Here is a 17,036-nt window from a genome sequence, read left to right as displayed (position 1 = left end):
AGAAATTCATTCGGAATGCATGGATTCATTCCAGTCATCAGAATACAAATGCTCATGTAAACACCTCAATTGGAATAGAATGTCCCATTCCGAATGAATTTTCATTCCGGTCTGGAGGGGTGGCCGTTTGAATCTGTATATATCACCATATAAACACTTTATTCCGAATGCTACTGGGAGTTTGGAATACATGTATTATTTTACACATGTCTGCCCTTAGTAGACTATAGTGCTTTATGCCCATGTCCAAGCAGGGATGGCCATTTGGAGACATTTTATGTGCGCAGAAATGCGCTATTTTACCCATTAGAAAAATACAAATAGGCCAATTGCGGTGTATGGATGCTGTGTGTTTTAGTTCTGGGTTGTTTTGGGTGGTCGCGTGTGGTGTGTGTGGTTGCAGGGACTGCGCTTCAAAATATATTTTTATTTTATTTTATCAGATAATAGCTGTTAGTGTTTGTCGGTTATTCATTTCTTAAGGGATAACGGTTATGGGTTGGTCATCTCTATAGTCCAAAGTTATATTCCGAATGAATGCTTTGGTCACGTAAACAATTGAGGAATAGGAATACTTGTACTCAGGTTATGTAAACAGTTGGGTATGAATCTCTGTTCGGAATGAATTAATTCATGCTGAATACATTTTGTGCATGTAACTGAGGCCAGTCAGTCAGCCTCATACAGAGATCTCCATATGGGACACAGACAGACTGTTAAGGTGCTATGACAAGTTGACATTTCTGACAATGGGTATTAATTAGGTTCCTAAGTTGCATCGTTCTCAAGTAGGCCGGTAGCGGCCGGGCACGTACAGGTCGTCATGTATAAGATATTCAGGCTCAAAATCTAGTTTAAGGTTATCTCCATATATGGTCGTTTATAAGTCGTCGACCACAAGGCAATATTTAGCCCTAGGCCTAGGATAATATGATTGCTTTAGTGGATTCCATAGTTGCCTTTAAAGGTTCCTATATTGTTTGTTATTGATCATAATGGCTACCAATAACATCCAAAGAAAACAGGAAAAATGTCTTTATTTCAAAAGGAATCAAGCACACTGCAAATCAATGATTCCCTATTCAAATAACTGTTCAATAAAATATTTTCAAACAGACTTCAATTTATGCTCTGTTGTGCGCCGAGTACAAGCTCACAATGGTTATATTGAAGGACCACTTGAACTTTGTTCATGATAAAATACCACTTTTTTCTACGCAGTCGGTGTCTCAAAGGAGGGCTGTGGGCAGTTCAGAAACCTGTCCACCAGTGACATCATCGTTAGGCAGATTTTTTTTAAACAAGATTTCAAACAAATATATATATATATTTAGATATATAGTATTTTTGTGAGAACGATGGCTTCTCGCATTGCAACTTTTCAGGAATAAAACTCCTGCAATTTCTATTAGCTTGGATTCCCCATCGATGTCACTGAACTGCCCACAGCCCTCCTATGAGTAGGGAAAAAAAGTGCAATTTTATCATGATCATTAGTGATGACCCATTATATGAAAAGGGGTAAAAGTGGTGAAGTGGTCCTTTAAGCTATTACGACATGCGTCCGATTCTCATTCTCCAAATGCCTTCTAAAACAGTAGTACACACTTTCAAGATATTTCAAAAATAGCAGATGTACCGCACTGTGAGCTTGTCTTCTATATCTATATATATATATCTTCTATATCTGTTGTTTCTGAATAGCCAATGCAAAAATCTAAAATTGCACAGATGCTTTCCCAGTATTTATTAGTTAAGTATGACTCAGGCTTGTGTTCAACAAGATTGAATAAATATCAATGATAATTTTACCAACATCAATAAATAAAGGCTTTCATAAAACATTTGCAAGGTTCACGGGATTTACATATTTGATTGAAATCATTGAAATATTACCTTATTGACTGCTTGCTTGTTGATATTTATTATGTCAACCAATTTCAGGATGACAAAGGTGTTCAAAGTCATCATCACAGGACACTGTCTGTTCTAGTTTTGTCCACAATACAAACTCAGCCAAAAAAAAGAAAGAGAAAAAGTACACAACAGGCACACATAAAACTACCTCCAAGTACCTTGTACTAGGCAACAAATTAGTGCCGAGCCGGGACTATGCAATGGAAAGGACATCATTCAGGTGGTGAAGAATACTGTATATGCTTGTCCTGGTAAGCTTATGTCCGTCTCCCAGCATTCTATTCTGGTACTCAAAATTCAAAGAGCCCATAGCAAATGTCCCCTCAGATCTCCTCTATAAGTCCCCGTTTCAGCCTCTTCTGCATTTCTGCCGCATGCTGCTTACTGAGCTCCCTCTTTTCCAGTCTCTGTTGAACGGACAGGAGAAAATGGTCAAAGACACTATCGAAAAAGAATAGTCTGAGCTCAAATCCAGCGGATTCGTGCTCAAATCTGTGCATGTAATCGCTTGCCTTTATGATTCACAAATAAGCCAAATAAGTGAGAGCCCCCTTACCTCTTTCTTCATGCACCGCCGCATAGCACGGTCCATGTCGTTGCAATGGCCAAAGAACTTCAGGACGCCATGCTGTGGGTAATATGAAAATAAACAATTTAATTTGTTTGTTTCTGTATGAGTCTCTAAAAATATATATTCCTTTTGGCTCAAGTGTATACAAGTTTGACGTACACACGCACATAGACAGAGGTGTCTGTCTATACGTGCCGAGCAGGCAGAGCAGTGCCTACGGTAGCTCTAATCCCTAAACGTAACCTCTAACTAAAATATAATGTAAAAACCCTAAATCAATGTCTAATCCTAATCCCAGTTTGAATGTGTTCCTAGTTGTAAGCCTAACTCAAAACATATTTTAACAATAAGTGACACAGTACAGTGCTTTGATCCTCATGTAGCGCGGGTAATTTTCCCTTTTTATTTTATTTTTTACAGATTATGAAAGTACAAGAATGTACGCTTTCAAATGATGTGGCATTCATTGAAATCTGAAAATATTTGAAGATGTGCTTATTTGAATGTTGTTAAAGACCAAACCAAGAAGGTGAGAAAAGGGGTCTCAAAGTTTTCATACTACTAGCAATCAGGTAAAGGGTGTGGACAATAGCTTGTAAACAACACCCAGAGTGACGTCATAGATTGGCCACTAAGCACTATATTAATGGGCACTGCACAGAGTCAGCGTACAGTTCAGCGTGGCAGTAAGTATTCGTTCCAAAAGCCGGTAACTAAAAGTCATTAAGTCAAACTAATTCTTCAACTGTGAGAGGATGGCAGTCATCGTCCCAGCATACGCCACCAGGGCCTCCCCAGCAAAGGCGGAAGCAAGGAGGAGGAGAAGGAGAACGGTGAAGGCGGCGGGTCCCAAGAGAACCGTCAGGCGCAGGAGGAGGAGGATGACGAGACGTGCTGCGTCCGTGAGGCCCAGGAGGAGGAGGCGACGTGCAGCTGCAGCCAAAACCACCACCAGGAGACGCAGAAGGTCCACCGTGCGTCGAAGGAGGCCCGCGAGAAGGACCGCGCCAAAGAAGCAAGTGAGGAGGAGGAGAAGGAGGCGGGCCGTATCAGCTGAGTAAGCATCCACATTGGAGGCTGCAACTATGGATTATGTTCTTTTGTTCCATCACTTTTTTGATTCATCAATTTATTTTTATTTCAAAACAAATCGATCAACCTTTTGAGCGTTATTTTTTTTTATACTTTGCTGCTTTGTGACACAGTTGCTTTGTTGCACTGCAACGCGTTTTGAGCTTGTAGATCAGCTATTTTTGCTACGACAGAAGTATACAATGTGGCCCTCTTCATCGTCAAAGTTAACCACCCCTGATGTAACAGATCCTCTTTTTTGTTCCTTTTTGAAATAAAACTCAGTTGAGAGAGGCATATTTCGGCTGGCAACGTGGCATGTGACTTTTTTGTAGTATATATATTTTGTTTCACATACACCACATGTACATTCTCCCAGGTGCAGCGGCGCAACTGCCGGTAAACTGCCGGTTGTTACCGGCAGCGCCAGGGGGAGGGGCGGCATCTGCCGGGGGATTATGTCACTCCACTGCCGCTCCATCTCGCGGCCGCCACTCCACGCCATTAATAAATGTGCCCATCGTTTATAGCGCCCGGAACACTTTTACCGACGGACCGTATGTTGTTGTGAATGTGTGTGTAGCAGCTAACAATAGCCACAACACTCTCGATGCGATCGACAACAACGGGAGGTAAGATTAAATCTAACGAGACTAGCGACTGGACAGCGGGGGCCCGTCTAACATCGCGAGTTATTAACGTTTTAAGATTTTCGTTGTCGTCGGCTAAACAGGCAGGGAACATTTTCGATGACGTGTCACTGTTGTGCAACACCAAGGATTGTGCAACAAGCCCTCCCAGGCTGTAGAGCGATGCGACCGGTTTTGATATCACTAATTTGACGGAGATTAATCAATCTCCGTCTCGGGCACATGACCGTACTAAGTACCATGACGGTAATCTACGTCATGGGCCCCCGAACCTGTTAACAGCCGCGGCGCTGCCGGGAGAAGGGGCGGCATCTGCCGGAGAAAATGGGGGGATTATGACTCAACTGCCGCTCGCCTACGTGCGTGGCAGTGCGTTGGTCCGACATGCGTTGCGTCGTGCTTGCGGTTAGGGTTAGGTTTAGGGGTAGAGTGTCGGACTGATGCCGCCGTGAAACACTACCGCCTGCCGTGGGTGTTCCGCGGCTGACGCCGCTGCCGGAAAATGCACTCACTCTCTCTCCATTCTCAATTTAGCGCTGAGAATAAGGAAAAATTATAAATAGAAAAGTATCTCAATCCTTATTACGCCTAAACAGAACGCTCATTTCTCAGATGGGGAGGCGACATGCTGGAGACAGTGTGGGTCTCGTGAGGCTAACCATTGGCATATTTTCTGGGAGTGTCCAGTGATTAGAACCTTCTGGACAGAATTTCAGAGATGAATGAATACAATATTTCGTGCAAATTTCCCCTTTTTTTTGGGACGTGTACATTTCCAGACGGGGAGATCTGATGAATACTTATTTAGTGTTCTGATATCTGCTTCTAGAAAAGTATTTACATGAGACTGGTTGCTTCCCGAGGCCCCCACCATAAAATAATGGATAGATATAGTAAATGATATCTATAATATGGAACAGATCACTTCTCTCTCAGACTGCAGAAGGAGACATTTACTGTGTAAAGATTTGGTCTAATTGGGTGAAATATGTAATAGCTTTGCGACCAGATATTTTAGTGGCAAGTGTCTTTTTTTGTTTTTATTTTAATTATTGCTCACAACTTCACATACTCTCTCATGTCTACTTATGAGTATCATACTGTATTGTACTTTAACATGCATGTACACATCTTCTATCTCTCCCATACACTTTATTTTAGTCGTTGTTTCTTGTCTTTTTTTAAAAATATATATATAAAAACCTGTGGACAAAGAAATGTTACTTAAAAAATGTTGCATAACATGATTATTGATGTCCTTAAATAAAGCATATGAAAAAAGAAAAGTAGCTGTAAGTAGCTGGGCTACTTTTTCTATGTATAGCTGTAGCTTGATCAAGCTACATTTCCCCAGAGGCAGAAATGTAGCTTGATCAAGCTACTGCCATGGTGAGCTACTTGTATCTTTACAAGCTACGCTTTCAAAGTAGCTGACCAAACACTGCTTTGATTGATTGATTGAAAATTGTATTAACAGTTTGCAGAATTACAGTACATTTCAAGCACAAACTCAATACAAAGGCTGTTAACTGTGAGTGGACGACCCAATTAAGCATTACACTTGTTTACAACAGGGTCCACCATGTTCAATTCATCAACACTGCTGCCTTACCTCCTGGTGGCACTGCTTTAGAAGAGTTATCAGGTCATTACACTCCTCCGTGTGCAGGTGAGGCGACAAGTCGGGGTGCATGTTGAGTTAAGGGTTCCACAAGTACAGTACTACTACCACTCCTGCAATACTGAAAAGTCAAAGGTTGTACAAAACAAAAATCTGAATAGTAGTGCAGTGATTATTTACAGTTCTTAAACATTAGCCATTAACTGTAGGCTACATCTTCCAGGTTTTTACACACATTCCTGTCTCCAGCAGTGGAGACAAACAGAAGTGTGTGATAGCATAATTTATGTAGACATTCCATAGTACTTCATACTTCATTGTACAGATATTCTACTCTTAGACAGATGTAAGGTTCTTAGCTCAGTGGTTTCCAAAGTGGGGTCCGGGGACCCCCAGGGGTCCTTGAGGGAGTTCCACGGGGTCCCCAGCTAAATGATAGTTTGGAACAAAATGGACCCTTATGGGTCTGTAACTCTGAGAGTGAATGGTGAATGGAATGAAATGGACCCGTCAGCCATTTGTACACTCTCAGAGTAAAATTAACATTGATTTTACAATATAAATTGGGGGTCCCAGAGACAGAAATTCCATTAAATGGGGGTCCGTAAACTAATGCATGTCAAACTGGGGGTCCTTGGAATTAAACGGGTTGAAAATCACTGCTAGAACCGTAAACATCTTCTCTTATGGGGGTCCCTGGCATGTTTTCAAATGGGGGTCCGCGGGCTAATAAGTGTCAATTTGGGGGTCCTTGGCATGAAAAGGTTTGGGAACCTCTGTCTTAGCTGACTTATGATCCTTGATCGGCTTGATGACTATTTATAGAGGGTATGCGCATGCATAAGATTAATGGCAAAGTGAGTGGCAAAGTGAGCTTGTCGTTTAATGCAATCAGATTTTTCTGTTTGGATGTGGGCTGTCAAGGCCAGAAAGTCGTTTTTTGCCCCTTAGTAGCCGTTCCAGCATAACTTACAGGTATGATGATGATGTCACGCGCATACCCTCTATGTACTAGCCTATATTTGATGTGTTACAACATGTTCTGTCACAATGCGCTGCCTGACATGGTCACAGACAGAATATTCATTGTATTATGACATATACTGGATCATGATTTCATGGTCAACACATGTTTAATGGAAAGCACTGTTCTAAGGATACTCCATCCTCCATATCCCTCTCCAGGCTGATCAGTCATTGTGATGATGAGCTGTTTCCTAATTCCAGACTGTAGGAGACACACGAAAGAGAAAGGCAGAACGATAGAAAGCGATATGTATTATGTTATGGGGCGAGGACATGTGTTCACCATGTATCCTAATTCAGTTGTTCCCAAACTTTTCCATGTCAAGGACCCCCAAATTGACACTAATTGGCCCGCGGACCCCCATTTGGAAATATATGCCAGGGACCCCATATAAGACAAGATCTTTACAGCTTTAGCGGTGATTCTCAACCTGTTTAATTTCAAGGACCCCCAGTTTGACATGCATATTAGTCTACACAGACCCCCATTTAATGGCATTTCTATCTCTGGGACCCCAATTTATATTGTAAAATCTGAGAGTGTAGGGTCCATTTGGTTCCAAACTATCATTTAGCTGGGGACCCCCTGGAACTCTCTCAAGGACCCCTGGCCTGCGGGTCCCCGGACCCCACTTTGGGAACCGCTGTCCTAGTTAGCTTACTCTGGGAAGTTTCACAACAAAGTCATGCAGACAGGCATGCAATTTTATTAGCACAACAACAAAATCAATGTCAGAAGAATCGTTGCTCATTGACATTCTGTAGATCGGAATCGTATGAATCTTACCAGATTGATGATGATGATGATAACTGGATCATTTGATATACATTCCAATGACTGGGCTAATGAAATCTGATGGGCCTAAATCATATTCTCACTTTTAAAAACAAGAATCACTGTATGCTATTGGCTAACATTCAAGGGCAATGTTACGCCTAGATGCGATGTTTACTCCGTCCTTGTATTGTAATGTTATTATAACTATCTTTCAGACAAGTTATATGCGTTATATGCGACATGTAGTCATGCAATGAATCAAATAAATGTAGCAAGGACACGATCATATGTACCTCACACTCTCAACAGTTCAGTTACAGTAAAGCATGGCTATGCAGTAAAGGAACGTCACTATGTGACGTGAGTGACAACCATAGAGCATATGACAACGTACGAGCGAATCGGCGTCCGTTTATCAGTTTGGTCATCCAATGAAATCAGTTGTTGCACGACAAAAAGGTAGGACTTTTGCTGATGACGTAAAATAACAACAACTACTTCCTCCTAAAAAAAAGAAAACATGCTAAACCAGCGTGTCAGACTTTCGCCACTCGCCAGATGGCGCCATGGCGGTAATTCAAGAGTTATATGGGGAAAGAAATATCCCTGGAAATATCACAAAGAAGAAGACGAAGAAGCTGTGTTGCCAGATTCTGCGACAGAAATAAGCGACCAGGTTTTTGATTGATTGATTGATTTTTTTTTAACAGGTTGCAGTATTACAGCATATTTCAAGTACAACTCAATACAAAAACTGTTAACTGTGAGTGAACGATCGACACCATAAAGCATTACACTCTATGAAAACAAGCCCCAAATGAGCTTTTGTGAGCTTGTACATCTGGTATTTTCTTTAAAGAAAATACAAAATAAAATAATTTGGTATGGCGTGGGACCCTGGCACTGTCCTTTATTAACTAATATGCGAGTGCGCTCCCTGTGCGCACCCAAAATGTTCCGATGAACAGAATATGAAGGACCCCAATGGAAACCAGCTATAGTAGTGCGTGCTTTGTTGTTTTGCTGCAACTTCACGGGGGGGGGGGGGATAACAAGCGGACATGGCAACACTGCGAATACGAAGGGACCATAGAGTATAAAAGGGACGCTGTTTCATTGGTCGATTCAGTCCACCATTTCCTGTTCCTTTGCTAGAGGCGCGTTTTGTTTGGAATCTCAATCGCTGTTTAGTGTTGTTTACCTCCTCGGCTAGCATTGCAAGCTATTTATTTGCACGTTGTATTATTGTTTTGTAGAATATCATTATCTTTTCGACGAGTAGTAGTCATGGATACCTCGCCACGCGCCTTATTGTTACAGAAGGTCATGAGACGAATCCCCAGGCAGAGACTGAACGCCACATTGGAGAAGTGGGGTCTGTTACCGTTGGAACAGAGGGAGTCTCTGGACTTCACACAGAGCACCCGAGAGTTAACCGAAACCCTGCTGGATCTCTGTCAAGTATGTTGTTGTTGTCTGGCCCCCGTAAAATCTGAATCCCCCACCCACCCCCTTCTCCCTCTAAATGTTATGATGAATTGAACAAGTCAAGTGTTATGCTTTATTGGGTCGTCCACTCACAGTTAAAGGGGAATGCCACTCATTTTCAACATTTTACTATTAATATACCTACCAGACAAAACAAACATTATACTGTACTCTGTCCATTGTCAATGGCATTTAATGTTTGTTAGTGACAAAACACACATGCATTCGTTAGTTTACTACATCAATTCAGTACACTACACAACAACCATCAATCAACAGCATGCTATTTTCTGGTAAAGAAAGAGCTGAGCATGATGATTAATGCTATATTTTGTATTCTTAACAGAAACACGACTTTTCTGTTAAGCACATTGCTGGACTCGAGATGACGTGTAAGTATATTATCATACTATACTGGTTTAGTTATTCTGAGGGAACCTCAACCTATCCAGTGAATCCTGTCAGAACCCTGTGTGTATAGTATACCTTTTTGTTTTTGGGGTGACCTGGATACCGTCTTCCCAAATACAAAAAAAGGTAATACAGGCAAGCTTCTGCATAGGGTCTAGCTATCCACCACAATCGCCAACATAAATAATTTTGTTCGAACATGAATATTTTATAAAGGGCTTTTCAAAACTGGGTTACTCCTTTCTGTCTACACAAACATCTCTTTGCCAAAAACAACTCAAATTAAGTGGTTAACACTTAAAAAGCCAGAGACGGAGGTCTCCGCCTTATTAATTAATTACGTCAGATGCCCGTGATGGAGATTAATCAAAAGACAGAACATTAGCAACAGAGCGCACCGCTCTACAGGCTAGGAGCGCCTATTGGGCAACATTTTATGTAATTTCCGGCTGGGACGTCATCCAAAGTGGTCCCGCTCCATTTTAATGGATGTGATTGAAAATCTTAAAACGTGAATAACTCTTGATCTAAATCAATGCATCCAATTCTAAACAAAGATTGTGTTTTTGACGGCCCATCGCGGTCCCGGCGCTAGTCATCGTAATCATACCTACGTTGGCTGCCGATCCTCCAAAGGGTCTTTTGGCTACATCTAGCACCTTCCAAGATGGGGACGTGCCGCTTGATTATGGATCCTGCCGCAAAAAAATAAGGAGGCGTGGCCTTTGCGCTTAGTGCCATTCACTTTAAGCATGCGCATACCCTCTATAGATGTGGTACCATAGACTCTATGCGCATGCTTAAAGTGAATGCCACATGCAAAGTGAGTTTAACGTTATTTAATGCAATCAGATAGGACTTTTCTGTTTGGATGCATGGGCTGTCAAGGCCAGAAAGTAGTTTTTTGCCACTCAGTAGGCATTCCTGCATAACTTCCGGGTTTGATGATGATGTCACACGCATACCATCTATAGGAGAGAGACACGAATGTTGATCAATAATAGGTCCTGCCTCTAAGCGTAAAGGCCGCGCCTCCTTGTTCTTTTGCGGCAGGTTCCATAATCAAGCCACCGTGCCACCTTGAAATGGGCTCTGAAGCTGCAAATCGCTGGTTAATGGTTGTTTGTTTTTCTTTTTCTTCCAGATGTAATGGACTTTCCAGAAAAAAGGAAGTGGCATGCTCTCCATCTCCAAAACCAAGGAGGTAAGAATAATAATAATAATGAATTGCATTTTTATAGTGCTTTTCCAAGTGCTCAAAGCGCTTTACAATGGTTAATTCATTCATACATTGGTAGGTGTAGCCAAGTCAAAGTAGTAGGGCTACAACTATCTGTTATTTTCTTATTATTCTATGTATTACTCTTTTGATGAATCAAAATCACGAACCGTATTCTTGTTAGTTATATATGAATCAATGGAAAAAAAGTTGTATTAATATTAATTTAATCGATTGATACTACTATAGTACTTTGGGGGAACTTGAAAATATCCAAGCTACACTGTTACATGCTAGTTGAAATGTGTTGGTCAGCAAGCATTTCTCAACTCTTTGCCACGGCATGCATGCATTAATAATAAAGCAATTTATTTAATAGATCTGTATGCCTTGGAAATTGTCTAGTTCCCCCCCCAAAGTACATTACATACTGTTATTCTACAAAGATGAATAGACCTTTATTGATCCTACAAGGGAAAGTGTGTCACACTGTTATAGCAGTCAAAAATAACAACAATACAGCAGATATGAAAGTTGTATTGGTAATTTGACCATGGTCCACCACGGTCTGGTGGTGGAGCAACCATTGACACATCGAACAGCTTCAATGTTACTGACACTTACTTACTGTTTACTTATGGAGCCTGTGGGAAGTGTTGGGAGGGGTTAGCCATGGCATCCACCAGCTTCTTGGTTGCCCTCACCTCAGGCACCACCTTCCCACCATCCTTTCTATCACCAATGACACTTATGACAGAGCAAGCCTTCGTGAGATTATTCAGTCTGTCACTGTCCAAGTTCAAAGAAAAAAATCTTAAGTGGTAATGGCAGGTTATTAGGAATGGTGCCTCGACTAACCCAACACTGGCATACAGTTGTGTTCGACTCGTCATTACACCAGCATTCTTTTCTGTTTCCCCAGATGATGCTGTCTCTGTAGATCTGTAGATGAAGCTGTGTCTGTATATCTTTTCTGTTTCCCCCAGATGATGCTGTGTCTGTAGATCTGTAGATGAAGCTGTGTCTGTATATCTTTTCTGTTTCCCCCAGATGATGCTGTGTCTGTAGATGAAGCTGTGTCTGTATATCTTTTCTGTTTTCCCCAGATGATGCTGTGTCTGTAGATCTGTAGATGAAGCTGTGTCTGTATATCTTTTCTGTTTTCCGCAGATGAAGCTGTGTCTGTATATCTTTTCTGTTTTCCCCAGATGATGCTGTCTCTGTAGATCTGTAGATGAAGCTGTGTCTGTATATCTTTTCTGTTTCCCCCAGATGATGCTGTGTCTGTAGATCTGTAGATGAAGCTGTGTCTGTATATCCTTTCTGTTTCCCCCAGATGATGCTGTGTCTGTAGATGAAGCTGTGTCTGTATATCTTTTCTGTTTTCCCCAGATGATGCTGTATCTGTAGATGAAGCTGTGTCTGTATATCTTTTCTGTTTTCCGCAGATGATGCTGTGTCTGTAGATCTGTAGATGAAGCTGTGTCTGTATATCTTTTCTGTTTTCCCCAGATGATGCTGTGTCTGTAGATCTGTAGATGAAGCTGTGTCTGTATATCTTTTCTGTTTTCCCCAGATGATGCTGTGTCTGTAGATCTGTAGATGAAGCTGTGTCTGTATATCTTTTCTGTTTTCCCCAGATGATGCTGTGTCTGTAGATCTGTAGATGAAGCTGTGTCTGTATATCTTTTCTGTTTTCCGCAGATGATGCTGTGTCTGTAGATCTGTAGATGAAGCTGTGTCTGTATATCTTTTCTGTTTTCCCAGATGATGCTGTGTCTGTAGATCTGTAGATGATGCTGTGTCTGTATATCTTTTCTGTTTTCCCCAGATGATGCTGTGTCTGTAGATCTGTAGATGAAGCTGTGTCTGTAGATCTGTAGATGAAGCTGTCTGTATATCTTTTCTGTTTTCCCCAGATGATGCTGTGTCTGTAGATCTGTAGATGATGCTGTGTCTGTAGATGAAGCTGTGTCTGATATCTTTTCTGTTTTCCCCAGATGATGCTGCGTCTGTAGATCTGACCCACTTTAAGGAGACATTTAAGACCCATCTCACTGAAATCACCAGACAAGTAAGAGTCTTCTTCCATGAATAGATGTAGAAGGCCTGACGCAGATCTCAGTGAAACATATAATTGTTATTACCATGTTTATGATTTCTTTATTTTATCTCCTTTTATAAAAATATAAAACCTTTTTTTTTTTTTTGTCTTTTGCACCCAAGGTGTGTCTCAATGTAAGGAAGCACACAGATGATGCTATATGGATACGTATAGCCTGGGGAGATATGCGCTCTCAAGAGTCTCAACCCAACCACCTGAAAGCAGTATACATTGTTCATTACCTTCAAACCCCTTATGCCTTCACGACCACTCTGACATCACAACAAAAGCTCATTATTTTCCAGGTGAGAAGAGTTTACCTACTTTTACAGGCCATGATATTGTAACGACGGTTGACAACATTAACAAACTGTTATGCCCTGCAGGCCTTAGGCTTTGCCACTGGATTCAGCTCTGTCAACGACGCTAATCTCACTGGAATGAGTCTTACTGCCATCAAGGACCTGCTCATAAGGAATTACCAACAGGTATTGTAGACTTGAACTTTGTCTGGTATCATATAGACTTTTGCACCACCATGAAGGTCAAGTTGTGAGTACAGTACAGCAGAATCTTATTGAATTCTCAGAAATCTGTGCTAATAGCCCCTACACACTGTAGGACTTTCATAGTTGTCGAGGAGTCATCAGATCAGATCCCGTCATTAAATAATGATGTCTTTCTGCGTCTCTCTGTATGTGTGAGCACGCACGCACGTTTGGGATGTGTGGAGTGTTGTCCCGGCGTTTTTAGTGAAGGTACCTCCAGCTTCCCTGCGTTGGCTGATCCGAGTGTGCTGGAGGGTTTGTATGGTACGATCATACTTGTGAGATATGGGGGAGCCATGCCTTTGGTTGCTTTGAATGCCAGCATCAGAGTTTTGTATTCTGTGGGGGCAGCAACCGGGAGCCAATGGAGGGAGCGGAGAAGGGGGGAGACGTGTGAGAATTTTGGCTGGTTGAAGACCAAGCTGCGGCATTTTGGATCAGTTGGAGGGGCTTAAGTGCACATGCCGGTAGGCATACAGTGTCTGTATCGATACAGACACTTTCTGTCTGTGGGCACAGCTGTCCAGTGCTCTCATTGGCTGTAATGTGGACCTTCTCGGGGTACAGTCGAAACCCTGTTCATACTGCTGTATATGATGTCCAGTCGGCGAGAGAGTCAAATATCAAACCTGCTAGATTTTCCGAAATGCTCGGGAAGGCATTGGTGATCGCTTTTATCGCCACTGGATCGTCTCAGTCAGAGCAAAACCTCTGTGATCAAAGCCCGATCTTCTGTCCGATTTAGGGGTTTAGTTGGGGAGCGCCAAAAAAGCTCCTCAACAGCATAATCAGAGTAAATATTGTGCAGTGGGGGCGTTAATGAGAAAAATAAAAGTAAAATGCTGGTCGATATAATAATGCTGATGATGACATTCTATATGTGAGCAACCAGACCTTTTGTACAGCCTGTTGACCTAAATAATGATATATTCACTCATAATACTCAAAAGTGAAATGAGATTTGCTAGCACTACCTTGCATGATGATCAGTCTTTGGCATTCTAACTCTGAAAGGGATTTTATTTAGTCATTGAGACAGAATATTTGCTTCAAAATGTACTCCTAAATTTGCTAGTTTGCTAATACTGTCCTCTCTTTTTGTTTATAGGTTTCTCCAGCCATGCGCCGCAGTACTATTGAGACAAGGAAGTGCCTTGATAAAAGTATGTTAATCATTGTGTATATTGACCAAAGCTACCAGAGTACTGAGATTGAAATATATCTCTGTACAACTCTGTCAAATAGATTGCATTTTCATTTAATTCTGGTCATGGCTGTGCTCTATTGTGCTGCTATATTCTATGGTTTTTCATAGACCCACAGATCGTAGGAGAACAATTGGCAGATGCAGAGATGAGACATGAGCTGGCTTGTGAAGCGTTTGGTGACCAGGAGTTACCTCAGCTGCAGACAGTAGTTTACAAGGTAATATACAACAACGCAAGCATAAAAAAACACCACACAATCCACGTCTAGTTGGTCACGGCCGTGTGCACGAAACGAGCACGTGCCACGACAATTTCACGGTACCGCACCCGCGTAAATACGCTTGCGTTGTCGTCGCCCCTCGACTTCTCCGCGTGTAAAAAAAAAACCCAACAACAATGCGGGTCTCATTGAAAATGAATTACTAGGCGTGTTAACCGCTGCCTGTCTGAAAGTACCTTTTCTCTGACTGCCTGGTTACATAAAAACACATGCGTGCCTTGTTTTAATAGTCATGTGCTTACAACACTTGTTCTGTGTTCAGTTGGAGACCAAGTTCAGAGATGACACACACACAACAGAGGATCCCATCCGATGCACTGTCAAGTTTTCATCTACGAATGTGCTAGAATCACTCAGAGACTGTGCGCAAAAAGGTAACCAAATACTAATGTGTTTTTTTTTTAGCTATTCTTGACACATTTCTGCCCTTGTTAGTTTTTCCATATCATCGATTGGCATGTAACAATAATTGAACTGTTCAGAATGACCATGTGACCCCTTATGTTGAGGTTTAATATATTACCGGTATGTTAAGTAAAACCCTAATGCACAACAGTTGCCAATATAAGGGCTGAAATCACTTAAAAATAGAGATTTATTTCAAAGAATATTACCTCCAACTGCCCACTAGAGGGCAGACACGTTTAAAAAGCTTACAATGGATTGTTAGTGCATCATGTGAATACTTCTTCTGCTGATTGAACTTTTAATTCTAACATTTTGCAGGAATTGTCTCCACCCCTGTCTCGCACCTGTTGTCTCTTATCACCCGAGAAGGAAGGAATGTTTTTCATGTCGCAGACACAAGACCACGTGGGTCACAACAAGATGCTGACAGAACAAACCCTTAAAGCGATAGTTCAGGATTTTTTTGAATCAAAATCTTCTTCTAGCTAACATTGTTGCAAAAGCAATCTCTAACTTCTGATTCGTGTAAATCTAAAAAACTGTAAAAAAGAAAAAATCGGCCTAACTATGATGTCACTGGTGGACGGGTTTCTGAACTTGTTTTGTTTTTCTTCCAAGGGCTACCAGTCAGCCGTTTATCTATTTCTGCAGCCTCTTGCCCTCTTCCGAGTGGCAGCATTATTAAAGACTTTATTGGTGCACTTGGGGAGCTGGGTAATATGTATAGTGTGATGTAATGTTTGTGTGTAATAAATTAAAATCTTTGTAATTCTGGTAATTGAGTGTTTCATTGCTATAGAGACCAGTGTTGGGCAATATTACTCAAGAGTATTTTTTTTTCTTACATATTAAATGTAATCATATTATATTTCCTATTACTTGGAATCAAGAGTAATATATTACACACTACATATTATATTACATAGGCCTATTACTTTTGCTTCCCCACCTGCAAAAATAGGATCCTACAACAACACAATGTGTTTAGTCAGCTTATTTTAGAACTGAATCCAATTGTTTTGAATAAGAGGAAGAGGAGTCACCAATCAGCCAAAAAGGCTGTAAAATAAAGCAGCAATCTCTTGCCCTTTTGCATGAAATATATTAAAGTCTAACTCGTGTTTATTAGGTGATTTAAAACACACGGTGCCAACTCAAACATTAAATTCTCTTTATTGTTAATGGCATTTAATATTTGTTAGGGACAAGATGACGTAAATTTTCCCTTTGTTGTCGTTTTTGAGTGGTGCAAACCACTCCAATAACCAGCTTTGTATGTACCTGTACGTGGGGCCACGTAGGGGTGAGCATGGTTGCTATGGTTAATGTGTGACGTCACTGCACCACTCAGTTCACACGGGTGTGATGAACAAACTAAAAACAAACATTAAACCTGTATATAAGAAAAAACTGGCTCCTGTGCATATAAGTGTATATTTAAATATCTGACATTTCCTGATGAATTGAAAATGGATTATGTAAACAGCAGATTTTGTACTTTCCTTGAATTGTGCAGTTGAGACGAATAACAGTAAGTCCACACTAATTATATCCATGTATAAATGATGGATAAGGGGTCAGGACAACTAGGCCTTTCCGTGGAGGGGTCAGAATACATTTTGGACTTAAGACTGTTATTCGTCTCAACTGCATTAAAATCTATCGAATCAATCAATATAAAATAATCAAACATGATGCAAGCATGCAGCACCAGTTTCGACGTAATACCGGAGGTG

General features: G+C 41.2%; 2 protein-coding genes across 3 annotated transcripts; one reads left to right on the top strand and one right to left on the bottom strand.

Annotated features, from left to right (window-relative positions):
* Positions 1–769: 769 nt before the first annotated feature.
* On the bottom strand, positions 770–8,009 carry cmc2 (C-x(9)-C motif containing 2). 2 transcript variants are annotated; one of them, XM_079496507.1, is made up of 5 exons: positions 7,644–8,009; positions 6,992–7,058; positions 5,822–5,892; positions 2,474–2,545; positions 770–2,324 (listed from the first exon to the last, which is right to left on the bottom strand). In XM_079496507.1, the coding sequence occupies exons 2-5, from the start codon at positions 7,026–7,028 to the stop codon at positions 2,241–2,243; spliced, it is 264 nt and encodes an 87-aa protein (XP_079352633.1). In that variant the 5' UTR covers positions 7,029–7,058; positions 7,644–8,009; the 3' UTR covers positions 770–2,240. The 2 variants fall into 2 exon arrangements, with proteins under 2 accessions (XP_079352633.1, XP_079352634.1); XM_079496508.1 differs by lacking the exon at positions 6,992–7,058 and having other exon boundaries at positions 773–2,324; positions 5,822–5,951; positions 7,644–8,005.
* Positions 8,010–8,774: 765 nt separating this feature from the next.
* cenpn (centromere protein N) lies at positions 8,775–16,078 on the top strand. Its single transcript, XM_079496503.1, has 10 exons — positions 8,775–9,095; positions 9,469–9,514; positions 10,678–10,737; positions 12,753–12,826; positions 12,979–13,161; positions 13,243–13,344; positions 14,513–14,567; positions 14,720–14,829; positions 15,155–15,266; positions 15,619–16,078. The coding sequence occupies exons 1-10, from the start codon at positions 8,922–8,924 to the stop codon at positions 15,741–15,743; spliced, it is 1,041 nt and encodes a 346-aa protein (XP_079352629.1). The 5' UTR covers positions 8,775–8,921; the 3' UTR covers positions 15,744–16,078.
* Positions 16,079–17,036: the final 958 nt, after the last annotated feature.

Source organism: Electrona antarctica (genome assembly GCF_951216825.1).
Source record: "Electrona antarctica genome assembly, chromosome: 3".
Taxonomy (NCBI): domain Eukaryota; kingdom Metazoa; phylum Chordata; class Actinopteri; order Myctophiformes; family Myctophidae; genus Electrona; species Electrona antarctica.
Note: the sequence above shows the minus strand (reverse complement) of the source record. Positions and strands in the feature narration are given on the sequence as shown.

Bases quoted from the DNA above. Each gene is read 5' to 3' on its own strand.
- cmc2 (XM_079496507.1), bottom strand. From the start codon at position 7,028: ATGACTGATCAGCCTGGAGAGGGATATGGAGGATGGA. The intron at 2,546-5,821 runs GTAAGGCAGCAG...TATTACCCACAG, and splicing joins TAAAGCAGTGCCACCAGGAG to CATGGCGTCCTGAAGTTCTT. The intron at 2,325-2,473 runs GTAAGGGGGCTC...TCCGTTCAACAG, and splicing joins GGCGGTGCATGAAGAAAGAG to AGACTGGAAAAGAGGGAGCT.
- cenpn (XM_079496503.1), top strand. From the start codon at position 8,922: ATGGATACCTCGCCACGCGCCTTATTGTTACAGAAGGTCATGAGACGA. The intron at 9,515-10,677 runs GTAAGTATATTA...TTTTTCTTCCAG, and splicing joins TGCTGGACTCGAGATGACGT to ATGTAATGGACTTTCCAGAA. The intron at 14,568-14,719 runs GTATGTTAATCA...GGTTTTTCATAG, and splicing joins AAGGAAGTGCCTTGATAAAA to ACCCACAGATCGTAGGAGAA.